At 28.2% G+C, this 13,985-nt stretch overlaps 1 protein-coding gene across 3 annotated transcripts in view; it reads left to right on the top strand.

The window, feature by feature from the left end:
• Positions 1-13,985, top strand: part of msps (msps cytoskeleton-associated protein 5) — a 135,504-nt gene that overhangs the window by 114,280 nt on the left and 7,239 nt on the right. For all 3 annotated transcript variants that reach the window (XM_075379164.1, XM_075379163.1, XM_075379166.1), the window contains 7 exons: positions 1,912-2,043; positions 7,067-7,229; positions 8,610-8,738; positions 9,747-9,934; positions 11,377-11,542; positions 12,366-12,542; positions 12,862-13,005. In XM_075379164.1, the coding sequence (XP_075235279.1) occupies positions 1,912-2,043; positions 7,067-7,229; positions 8,610-8,738; positions 9,747-9,934; positions 11,377-11,542; positions 12,366-12,542; positions 12,862-13,005 (1,099 nt within the window). The remainder of the gene's footprint in view (positions 1-1,911; positions 2,044-7,066; positions 7,230-8,609; positions 8,739-9,746; positions 9,935-11,376; positions 11,543-12,365; positions 12,543-12,861; positions 13,006-13,985) is intronic.

The raw sequence follows: 13,985 nt of genomic DNA, 5'->3' as shown, positions 1-13,985 counted from the left end.
AATCTAAAAAATATCATTCCTCATTGTATTTTGGATGAATCTGCAAAACCTTAGATTACTTATTTCTATACAGAATATCCATAAAAGATCTTTATAAACAAAATTAATCTTAAAGAATTGTGTGCTAGCCAGAATAAAATTAATTGTATTTAGAAGTTTTTCCATAGCGTACTAACATCATAAGATTTCACCATTTGTAGTTAATAATAATGCTTAAGTAGTGTCCACTCTTGTCAAATATGGTGCTATCAGTATTATCAAATTGCAGCAATGACTTCTACCTTTAAATCTTAAATGTTAGCTTCCTGAGAGGTGAGAGATTCTCCACTAAACCCTCATAAGGGTGTAAACTTTAGTGAACTTGGTGGTCAAACTATAAGATCACAGCCAATCCTATGATACAAAATTATTCCAGATTTCATGTACCAATAAAAACCAGTAAGGTCTGGTACCATTTTCTAGAACTTTGTATAAGTTAGTAATTCCTGTAGCTGAGCTTTTGTTCATGAATGAAAAAGTAGCAGTCAGCAACATACAATTATACATAATTTTTGGACTATGCCTTACTTATTAGCTTTATCAGAAAAAAGTTTATTAAAATTTGTTTCATCTTCCAAACATCAAGGGTGATAAATAAAAAATTCATTCAAGTAGTCATATCATCTTACTTTATTTCATGTACAGATTTGAGGTTTCTACAAACTTATTTTTAAATGTTTCTGACAGGCTTGAACAGCTAGTCAGGTAATGTTAAATATGTTACATTTAATATCTATTTATAATTATTCTTAATGTTACACCATATAATAATATTTTGCTTGCGTAAACCATTTAATACATTGCACCTTTTTTTCCCAATACCGCTAGATGGCTTGCTAGATATTACACACACATTAATTTCAAGCTCCATTGTGAATTTGTTTGAATACTTGATTTAAATATCTAGTAACATCTGCAGTGTATATTTAATTTGTTATTAATTTTAAATATACAGAAAGTTTTATAAGTATGGACTTTCCCTGTTTTATGTTTTGCATATTTACTGTCTCTCCTCCCTGCCTCCTTACTCTGTATCAAAATTTACTCTTAAACTATTATTTATCCGTTGGATAACCAGAAATTAACTGTAAAAGTAGTAATAATTTTAATGGAATTGCTGATCGATCGTGCTCTTTAAGGCTGAAGCTATGTGTGTGAGGCATACAATAGTGTGAAATGTTTAAGTTCTTATTTTCAATTCTATTATGTAGGAAATAGTTTTGTAGATAATAAATACAATTAGCACGTACAGTAGTCCCACTTAACTCGTATCATGGCCAAAACATTAGGAATTGATATTTTTTAATAGATGCCAATTTTGCCCACAATGTAATTTATAATCAGAAATAATAAGATAATAAAAATAAGGTCATCTAATACTGATAAGATTTAAAATTTTAATAAAACCCCTATCTTAAAATTTACATGATTGGTGCCAGTTTTTTAAATTAAAAATTCAGATAAAAAAGAAAATTAAACCTAAAGATTATAATATACTTAACCTCAAATTCCTGAGTGATTAGAGCAATTTATCTCTTATGATTTTTTTTTTAATCTGGCTCACTTTGATCAAATGTAGTATTTATTGATGTAATATATTTATTATAACTTTTTGAAGCTCTAAGACCTCATCATCTTTAAATTTTATTTTATATATCATTATTTTTTTGACCTAATCCTTTAATTTTTACTAACACAAGGTTTAAGATTAAGAATTAAAGTTTTGATTTGTTTGTAAACACTAATTATGTATATACTATTTTATGTAGATTTTTGTATATGTAAGTCAAAGTAATTGTGTTAGTTATAAGTAATTTTTAATATATTCATTATGAATATCTACTTCAGTTTCTTTCTTTATTTTCATTACAGGTCAAATCCAATTTCAGGTCCATATGGTCTTGATCTTGCTTTATTAGAAAATATTGAGTCAGTTCCTCTGCAGCATGAACCTCCTAAATTAGTAGAATTCGATCTACATTTCTTAGATGAACCTAGTAAACAGTAAGTATCGTAAAACTTCAACATTAGTGTGTTTCAAAAAAAAAATTATTTTGAAATGCTATAGAGCACAAAAGTTGCCATTGATATAGACAAGAAAAAAAAACAAAAAACATATCTTCTAGTTGCGCATTGCCTTTAGATTTTGAAAAAACCAGTAAAAATCACAATTGTGCAATATTTTTTGTAAGGATGGTATGACTACTGTTCTATATCATGCAAACGTTTTTTCCAAGTATGTTAAAATAACTTAAATGATATCTTTTGGTCGCACATCACCGTCTAAAAAATGTGTAGCAAAATTTCAAAGTTTTGTATTCTGTTACATTGTTTAAATTAATAAAGTTAAAATGGTATAGTGATATTCAAGTACTTAGAGTGCTTAGAAAATAAGTGTTCTAGAATAATTGTAATATTTTAATGCTAGCTGGTAGCGCAGCTGCATCAAATAGTGACTAATGCCACAGTGACCTTGGTCCTGGTATGACGAGACGTGTGCGAGCATCTGCTTGCTGTCCACCATTTTGTGTTTTATTGTCAACTGTCACTCTGTTGTAGGCCTCAGTCGTCGGTACTGGAATGGTGTTGTTCCTGTGTTAGTACATGATTGTTTTCTTATCAGTTTAGTCGTCGTGTGCTTGTTTTATTAAGTGTTTCTGATTACAAGTGCAAGTGCATTACTGCTATGATGGATGTGCCAAAGAAGTTAGGTATAGGTGTAGTAACTAGAAAGGATTTTGAATTCCTTATATTTGACCACTCGCGAGATTTGTTAAATAACAAGCTACTAACACATGAGGATGTTCTCTGCTGCTGCTTTCAAGGGAGATTTAAGGCTGTTAAAACAAACAAACAAGAGTGTGTCCTTTTCAAAAGTAGCCACAATAGTTGCATACAAAATTGATAAAGCTTCCATCCCAACTCTACACTCCCGTTTTAGTTTGGGGTTTATTAATGTTTAAGTTGTTCACTAAGGGAACTAGGACTAAATTTTGTTGTTGCGATCAACATGTTTGGTGGTATGTTGTGTTTATTTTGCTTCGAATTACGAGACATTCACGAAATTGGCTCATAATAAGTAGAACTAGGCGAGGGGTTCGCGCTTCCGCAAGCTCAGTCAGCTAGTTCATAGAGATATGATGTAGGACATTCAAGATATCTGGACAAAGCCTACAGCGAAGGCAATAAGCTGAGTTATTAAATCACCGATGCAAATGTCTACCGAGGCATTTACATCGGTGGCATCCCAATGAGACCAGGTTTATTACTGTGAGATGTAAAAAGTCAGATGGCGATAGACGACTCCCATTAAAGCTCAACAGGGCAAGGAACGGTTTAAGGTTAATGGGTAAGTTGGTGTAGCGACCAGAACGTCACTAGGCGGGTATTTTCCTCTACAGGGTTGGGATGTGATGGAATACAGAGTGGTCCAGCTTATTAACGCTTACTATAAATTGTATTGTAAGCTCAGAAAATCATACAGTCATGGCAGAAACAAAATCCAATATTCAAACTGAGACTTGACGAATTTAAAAAGAAAGGTTCCTTTTTTTGACATTGCTGCATGTAAATGTCTAATTATTGCTAACAATTGTACTTGCAAGAGAACTCCAGATCATGTGTATGTCTAATAAGTATTAACTGTGTATGTGAAAAAGAAAAAAAGATTTGTGCCCTGGAGTTACGTATATGTACTTGCAGAGAAAATTCGGCATTGGGCAAATCAGGTCTTTGGATGTGAAAGAAACAGAAACAAGCGGAAATATTATGAAAGAAAATGATCTGAACTCTCAGAATGAAAAAACTAAAGTACACGGAGATTTGTGATTCAGAAATTTCTGGCAATAGTGACCAAGAGATTGTAAAGATCAGCCATTAAAATCGTATCAGTGATTGTATTGTAAAGATCAGCCATGCCTACCTTTTTGAACAAATCAGAATATAAAGCCTTAGTTATGTAAAAAAAACTAGTAATGTTTCAAACTAAGGAATAAAAGTGAAAAAGTATAGGGAGTAAACTATGAAAATTTATAAATGTTTTAAAATTTTAAATAATGTAAATAACACCCTAATCATTGCAGCCATCTCCCCATGGTGAGTTCTGGGTCGTTTTGTAAAGCAAAATGAGCAAAGAGCTACAAACCCAATGTAATTTGAAAAATACCATAAAATTAATTTTTGGAACTATTTCATTCAGCTGCACGACCAAAGAGAATTAAAATAATAGTACTAAAAATAATAATACTAAAGGAGGTTTATGTTCTTAGCACTTTTACAACTGTGTATACAAATATACCACTTTTGTATTATCTATTTTAAAATCATATATAAAGTTTGCTTGAAGGAGTGTGACTAGGACTAAGGCCAATGCAGCATTAGTCGCTTTTTAATGCGGCTGCGCGACCAGTTAGTATTAAAATATGAGGATTATGTTACTATACTTGTTTTCTAAGCAGTAGCACTTCTAGATACAGAAATACAACTATAGCGTCTACTAGATTTGTTATGAAAACGTAATAAAATATAAAACTTTGAAATTTCACTAGTCACCAATTCAACGTATCTTAGATGGTGATGTGCGACCCAAAGATATCATATAAATATAATTCATATATATTTAAGTTATTTTAACATACTCGGAGAAATGTTTACGCGATATAGGACTGTAGTTGTACCATCCTTACATACTTAGAAAATATATTGGAAATTTATGGTTTTTACCAGTTTTTTCGAACTTTAATGGCAATGCGCAACTGGAAGATATGTAAAAAATTTAATTTTTTAATTTAATTTAATTTTTTTTAACTTTTGCGATCTATAGCATTTTGAAATAAAAACTTTTTTTTTTTCAAACCACACTACTCTAAACAACAAAATCAAGAATCCTGGGAAAAAATTTGTAAAATAGATATAGAGTATGTATGAAATGTTTTCTAAGAATTCTATTTGTTATGTCTATGTACTGTAGATAAATTTTTTGTTTAAATAAATGAATAAAAATTTGCATAGTAATTTTAGTGATCTGCATTATTTAATGAATTTCAGGAAATTCCACTACTTTAATGTGTAGGCAGTTAGTAACTGCAGAACATATGTTTAAATTTTTTGTTAGGATTTTATTGTTAATGGGTTATAATAGAATCTGAAAATTTTCACTTTGCCAGTTGAATAAAAATAACCTGTCGTTCTTGACTGTTAGATACTGTTTGTTTCTGTATACAATTTAGGTACAGAAATCAAAAGAACAACTACCTTAAACATCACAGAGATGTCCAAAATACTAAATTTAATGTTATTACTTTTAAAATCATTTCATAAAAATTACTGTATGTTACTAATACTGTATTATGTTAATATGCAGTATGTCACCATTTTGTTACATAGAGGTATGAATATGTTAAATAGAGGTTATACTTAATATCGAGGTTCGTTATTTAGAGGTTGGACTATTTAATTTTAGTAACAGAATCATTTATTATTTTAATTATATTTATAGTAAGTTTTATTCTAAATATATGATACATGATCAAAAAATTCAGAATCTACGTTTATTAAAAAAAAAGTATAAATTTAAAATTGGAAACTCCCCTTTGTGTCACTGCTCTTAACATATTTTTTAATGTTGGAGTAGTATAAAACAGTACTGTTATTTAACCATGTGTAGTTCCACTTTCTGTGAAATCCTAGTAAAGGCAGCTACTTTTATATGGATTTGAATACTAGGTCGTGATACCGGTGTTCTTTTGGTGGTTGAGCTTCAATTAACCACACATCACAGGAATGGTCGACTATATTTCATTTACATTCATCTATATCATCCTCTAAAGTCAATACCTTACGGTGGTTCTGGAGGCTAAACAGAAAAAGAAAGAGAAACCTACTACTTCATGATATCAATCCTTCAGCTTGAAAGAGGAATAAATTGATTAGAGGCTAAATAAAATTTCATTGTTTTTGAATAAATAGTTTTCAATAAACAGCTTTTTTTTCAAGATTATAATTATCTCAGAATTGTGAAAAATTAAAATTAGAAGTCAGTTTTAGCTGAATAAGAAAATTTTTAAAGTAGTTAATTAATGCGTTAAAAATTAAAAAATCCTATGTTAAAGAATGAAGGAAAAATCTGAAATTAATAAAACAAAAAATTAAAAGTTTGACATTTATATTGCACAGATGAAACACATAACCTACTTTTTTCTTCCTTTTTTTCCTATGGTCTGAATTTAAAAATAACAATTACTTTGACTAGAGGAAAGTGGTATTTGAAGAAATGTTAATTTTAAATTACTACTATATTGACTGGAAATTATAATATGACCACATAATATAGTTAAGATAACTAGCAGTATAGACTGCTATTCATAGACACAGTAATTTTCATTTGAATTTAACTATATCATCCATACTTATGTAAAATATTTAATTACATTTTCAGTCATCAGTTTATTTACAACGTACACAATATTGTTGTTTTTGTTGTCAACATTTATTTCATCAAGTTGGTGGCCAGTGATAATTCGTCCTAAAATAATTGTCAAGGAAAATGAAAAAAGATTAGTCATTAAGCCATTAACAGTGTTTAATGTATGAAAAATTGTGTTAGATCTAAAAAAAGCAATCAAAAAAGACATTCTTAATATTTTTTTTAAAAACAATCTTAAGTGGAATAAATAGTTGAATAAAAAAGCAAACAATATTAAAAAAAGGTTATACTTGCTTATTTTTGGTTATAAAGGTAGCTAATTAATCAGTAAAAGACATTATGCAACTAGTTTTTATCAAATTACCTATAATGAGGAACTAGCAACTGTTGGGTATATGATATTGTAATTTATTAACTTAAATTTATCCTTCTAGAAATTATGGTGAGAGTAGATAAGTCAATGAGTATTGTGGTGACAGCAACAGCAGTGATGGAAGTATACAGGATTGAAAAATATCCAAATTAAGATTCTGTTTATAATCTTTGTAGTTATATTTAAATAAAGGAATTCATCTATAAAATTTACGTTTCTTTGTTTCACAGAATTACTTCACCATTAAGATTAACAACATCTTCCATATCACCGCTTTCTAAAATGACTCATCCAGCAACTGTAGAATGGCAGTTAACACAGATCGCTAACACTAATTTAGAAAAAGCATTGACAGCGATGGGCCAAATTGAAACAATATTGCTATCAGAACAGGTATTTATATCATTACAACCTTATTAACTATGTTCTTATAAATATATGATTGTAGTTGTAAATTTATCTTATAAAAAAGAAATAAGCTAATTGCTTACAAGATATTCATTCTTATTTGAAATTTTAGTCTTTATCTAAGTTGTACATAAAATTTAAAATGAATGTGGGAAAAATGAAAGGTTAAAAAGAGACAAAAGTATGTTAATAAAAAATGTACTTTTTTTAATCTTGATTGAACATTTCTTTATAGACAATATATGAAAATTGTTACTTAGAGAAGCACTGGATCAAGTAACTCAGTTTGCCAGTTACTAATTGATATCAGTTTATTTTTTGAGATTCATTTTCATGTATTGTCTTGCTTGCAAAATTTTCTGATTAGTGAGTATACTTTTACAATTTTTTAGGTAGATTTCAAAAGCTGCATATATATATATATTTCACTTCTTGTGGACACAATAACTGCCGTAATTTTATGCCAGTCACTTTCAAATTTATACATAAAATATAACGACCCAAAATCTTGGTAGAGTACATTAATGGGCAAAATAAGACCATAGCAGCAGGCTTTTTTGAAAAACAAAATATTGCTGTAACTTTCTTATTAAGTAAAATATAAAATTTGTTTAAAGTTCCTACTATTCTTTGCATGATAACCTAAAACATATCTAAGTAAAGTTTTTTGATATCACCAACCATTGGCCCAGGGGGTGGAAAAAATGGGTTTTTGAAGACAAAAAAATCATCCCCTGAAATAATTTTGGATATGACCAATCCTTACAGCAAGGGATGACCAAAAATGTTGCTGGAATTGCAAGAAGATGCAAGCATATGACAAGCCCCATCCTAAACATGTGAAATTTTTTTCACATGCAACCATTGTCATATTGAGTAAATTTGAAATTTTTCTTAACTTTAAGGTGGAAATCTTTTTTATCCCCTACTTAGCAACAGTGAAATTTACCTCTCCGCCTTCCGGCATGCCGAAAAGGATTTTTTGTAATTTGCTTTATTTTGTTATAGTTTTTAAGTACTAGCTTATGCATTTAAAAATTGGGCTATTCTTGATTACTACATTTTAAAATTTAGTTTTTTATTTGCATTTATTAGATTTTCCTCAAAATTTTTATTAAATATTTTCTTAATTTGAAGCAGTACAGCATTCCATCGTTTGTATATTTCTCAGGCAGTAATAAAAATCTGTTGTAAATTAATAATTTATAAAGAAAATATGATTTAAATTTATAGGTTTTATATAGTAAATACTGTAGAGTAGATATTATGCATTTATTAATGAGGACTATTGTATCATTTAAGTACTTGTATTATTTAAATAAGTGACTATAAATTGCTGATATCTCTTTTTTTTTATACTTCCAGAGAAATAGTCTGCAAGATCATATTGATTTCTTTGTAACACAGCTCGTTAATCAGTTGGTCTTGTTGAATCAGTGTAACCATCCAGATATTGTTAACTGTTACAGAACAAATTTTGGACTTTTTATGAAGGTAGGAGTACAAATTTGTTATAAATAAGTGTAATATTTGATTATTATTAATTAATAAATATTGATTATTAGTAATTATTTGATTATATTCTAAATCCAGTGCAAGTTTTTTAATGTTGTCTACTGTCATTTTATTTAGGAACAAAGATATGCCAATGGTGTTGTCACTTAGGGAAGAGAATTTTTGTCGAGGGGAAAATATAATGTATAAAAAATTTAGTTAGTTGATATTTTGATGGGCAGATGAGATGTAATGCCCACTGGAACAGAACGCCGCAAAAAGTGACAGGTACTGCCACCTTGTAGTTTAATTTCCCTCTACAAATATTTCAAAATTCATTACATCACCTAATTTTTGTCATTTGTCATTGTTATGGAGTCAAGTATGCCTGCTATGTTATTGTCTAAAATAGTATGCATCGATTAAATTTTTTTGCAGCAGAAAAAGTAAACTAATTATATTTATCATTGTCTAAAAGCTGTTTATGATGATGAAACTGTTGATCAAAGTACTGTGAGTAGAGGGCAATAAAATTTTATGCATTAGAAGCCAGTAATGCAGATATGGATGAACCTTGCAATAATCAACTGCTTGTGTGTGACTGATGAGAAACACCTAAAGGAGATGGATGAATCGATTCAAAATGGCTCTTGCATCACACAACAATGCATCGCCATCTGATAGGCATGTAAAGAAGCCAGTACCACATAAGACTTTATGAACTGTAAATTATCCAGTAGTATTTTTCTAGATTTACTAAACTAAAAACCTTATTTACATGCAAGTTTTTTTGGATGATGAGATTAATAAAAAAAATTATGTTTTATAAACAATGATGCTTATGATAAAATTATGAATTTGCTTAAATATTAAAATAATGATAAATCATTGTATTAATGAACTTACATAACATTTTCCCAAAGATGAAATTATAATGATTTATATTAATAATAATAGTTAACCGATACAACTTTATTAATTAATTCTTGTGCAATTTCTTTTTAACAGTTATACAACTATCCTGAATTGAGTTATAAAGTTTCTGAAAGTGTTCTACGTAGAGCAGTAGATCAGTTATTATGTTTGCTAACAGAGAAAAAACTGGAAATGTATGACCATACAGAAATGTTTGCAAGAGTCGTCAACAGCCTTGTTATTCGAATACTTGAAAGATCTGACCGAACTTCTGTTGTTTGGTAACTATTATTTTATTATTGTTATATTACAAAATAATGTTTTGTTTTCTATAAAATTTCTAATTTTTTTTTCAGAGAAAACAGCTGTTTCAAAAAACAACACTGCTTATTCAATATCATCAATTTATAATTCCTTATACTTTTAATATTTACATGAAGTTCTGTTTTATGCATGATATTATTAATGTAATCGTTAATAACTTGAGAAAAAGAAAAAAATATTGTGTACCACATAAGCCTATACATTTTATGTACATCCATGAAAATATTATGAAAAGTAATTATTTTTTACAAGATTTTTAATATATTAATGACATATTACAAATATTTAAAAGAAATACAATCAATGTGTATCATAAAGATTCATCTGATTTTGAACAGTTTTATTTTTTAAACAAATGACCATATAATCTTACAGTAAATTATGAAATACTTGTTTGAATATGAAATTTTACATATGCTTATCACAAATGCTCAATATGGGTTCCCTCTGGATGCATGCCATTTGGTATGAATGTCAACCACTGCAGGGGTTATACTGTTTCACAATTCATTCACATTGGTTGGAAGAGAGGGCACGTAAATTGAATCTTTGGTAAACCTTTAAAAGAGAAAATTATACAGTGAGATCAGAGAACCTTGGTAGCCAGCGGTGAAATGCCAAATCAGTAGGTCCGTTACAGCCAATCCATCATTGTGGTTATTTTGTTGTTAAGAAATGCTTGAGTTTGCAGATTTAAATATAATGTTCACAGCAGTTAGTTTATTGATTGATGCTTTAAAGAAGAAATATGTTCTTAATAAATAGGTCAACGCTAATGACCTCTTTATACTTGAAAGGTGGTATTACATACCTAAAGATTTTGCTAATAGAAATTTTTTTCTAAACGTATGTTAACACCATTAATATTGTTAGCAACAATATTTGTGTAACCCAATTATTATAATTCTGTCTAGACTAAAATGTGTAAGAAACATATGTTAATAACATCATTTCTCCCAGAAAGTAGTATTGGTGGCAAATTATTAATTACTCTTCCTTTGATTGGTTTACTCATAAGATATACATTTAAATCGCCCTTTATAATGTGCACATCTCATTTCCATTCTTTCCCAGATGTTAAAAAAGCATTTCTCTTTTCTTTAGTTATTATCAGTTTCCTGTAGGTATAATCTAAATCACAACCACTTTTTTCTATTGCTAATAATTGAACCGATTACTACAGAAGACACAACAGTAGCCATTTCATCTGAAGCCATAGTTAAAATCAGATTATTATTTACTGTACAGTGCATTTTATGAAAAATACTTGATAGAGAGCATTTTCGGTTATGTATTTCTCATTTTTTAATATTCAAAATAGAAAATTAAATTTTTTGCCAAAAATATTTTATGTTTTTGTATTTATATATATATATAAATAATGATTCTTGTGTTGCAGCGCATTGCTCAAAATATTATATGATACAGTTAATAATACAGCTATAACTCAGTTATATCAAGAATTAGTAATGAAATGCTTATGGAAGGTTGTTAAGAATTTTAATGAATGGGATGAAGACTTAGATTACGATAGAATACTAGCTGATATACATGCATTCCTTAGGGTAAGTTTTAATTTTTCCAATTGTATTTTTTCCTCTAAATGTTGTATCAATATCAGTTATAATCTGTCACTCTTTGAAACTCATGTAAACAAACTTTCAAGAGCAAGGTTGGGTTGGTGAAATAATTTTACTATAGTCAGTAGACTTATACCATATATTATAATAAGGTTCTGTATACTTGTAAATTATTATTCTTATTATTTTTTTATATCTTATTCAGTTTGCTGTTTTTCTATTCTGCTAATGATGTCTGATTTTTTTTTTTTTGTTAAATTTACTTAGTTACTTGTAACAATTATCTGAAGTAGCAAACTGCAGTTTTTTGTTAACAGTTAATATACTGATTTACGTTAATACACATGCATAATATACTGATTTACTAAATAGCCTAATTGTTAAAGTTAATCATTAAAAAATTAAATCCATTTTAAAATTCTGATATCTGGGGTAGAGTGATAGCAGTCTGACATGACATTTTTCATACGTTACAAAATGTCAATTTTTCACATTCCCATGAACAAGCTTCTCATAAGCATCTGTGGTAAATTAGTTCAACCAGCAAAAAAAAAAAATTCATGTTTATTGAAAAACAAGAAAATATTACTGAAATTTTGTAATGCTAAGGATTCTTCTTGATAAGATTAAAAAATATACTCGCCACCAATAAAGAAGAAAGTTTGCTTACATCGGTTGCGTATTTTTAGAATAGATTTTAGTAATATTTTTACTTAAGTAGGTCAAAATCAAAAGATTAGAAAATTAAGACATTTTTGAATAATATTTTAATTACTTATTTTGCTAATTATTTATTTATTTTTAACAGGATTATCCATCAAGCTGGTGGAAAAAACAGCCTCAAGATACACCTCTTAGAACATGTAAAACTGTACTGCATACTATGGTTAAATTACGAGGTTCAGAAATACTTGTACATGTAAGACAAGTTAAAGGTGTTGGACCTGATTCTGAGATTCAGACTTATTGTAATAAGCTTATTCGGGTAAGATATAGCATTTTATATCTTCTTTTTTTTTTCAGAAAATGTAACTTATTTATAAGTAGAGGTTAGAGATAATAACTTATTTATACAGTTTGAAAACTAAAGTAGCATTAAAATAAGAAAATACTAAAAGATGAAATAAAAAATAATGTATATACTGTACCAAAATTTTCCAAGGGCAACTGCTACATTTGCAGTTACATGCTCTCATTTGCCACATTGTTTTTTCCGTTGGAAAAGATATTTTCAGGAATTACAATTTAAAATGTTGTTTTAATTGAAATACTTTAAATCCATGTATTACGTGTGTTTATTACAGACAATAAAGCCTGTTGACCATACAGGAGATGGTCCACATTCTGAGAAAAAGGAAATTAATAAGCCTCGTCATATACCAAAATCAATTTCTGATCAACTTTCAGAAATATTTATGAAGATTGGTTCCAAAAATGAGACTAAAGAGGTAACAATTATTTTTTAAATACATTTCTACATATATATATATATAATAATAATATTATTTATATTATTTTATATATAATCTGTTATTAATTTAGAATTTTGTTTAAAAACAATACATGATAAGTAGATCTACAGTAGATTTACAGTAATAGATAATAGACAATGTTTAAGCATTCCATATAATAAGAAAAAATTGAAAATTTGTTACAAAACTTACAGACCTGATTTCATTTATTAAACAACAAATAATCATAAGAATTGTATTATTTCTGTAAATGGGATATGTATTGCATATAAATCAAATCAGGCCAGTAAGAGTTTTGTAACAGATTTTGATAATAGAAATGTGGTGTCTTACCTTTTTTGATGTATCATTTTGTTAAAAACAGTTTTATTTATATTACAGAAATTTTTGTTTTTTGAGCGGAAGAAATGATATCTGTGATACTCTTACTGTATGGTTTACAATTTCATTGTAATCTTGTTGAATTTGTATATAATATTTCTTAAATTATTCTAATTTATTATGTAGTAAGCAAAAATTGACAAATATATGTACAATGAAGTTGATAAATTATAACACATTTAAGACAGAATAAAATGTATAATATAAATAGAACAGTGTGAGGATAATATTCATTTTAAAATATGATCGTTGGATACTGAAAAAAATTAACTTTTTATAACTAAAAATGAATATTGAAAAAAATTTCAAGTATGGGGCCAGGTTTCAAACACAAGGTATTTCAATTCCCCTGAAGCAGAAACTATTAATTATACGTACAATTTTGCTGAAATGAAAAATTCATTGTAATCAATGGAGAAATGAAAGAATGTTTATTCCTCCTTATGTTTAAAGGTGCAAAAAAATAAAATAACCTAAGCTAAATAGTGATTGTGCTATGTTCAAATTTAAAAAAAAAATTTTAATTTAACTGAAAGTAGTAAACACTTAAAAGACTTACGCTGCATTCTTACATA

Source organism: Lycorma delicatula, chromosome 11, assembly GCF_047948215.1.
Source record: "Lycorma delicatula isolate Av1 chromosome 11, ASM4794821v1, whole genome shotgun sequence".
In the NCBI taxonomy this organism is placed as follows: domain Eukaryota; kingdom Metazoa; phylum Arthropoda; class Insecta; order Hemiptera; family Fulgoridae; genus Lycorma; species Lycorma delicatula.
Note: the sequence above shows the minus strand (reverse complement) of the source record. Positions and strands in the feature narration are given on the sequence as shown.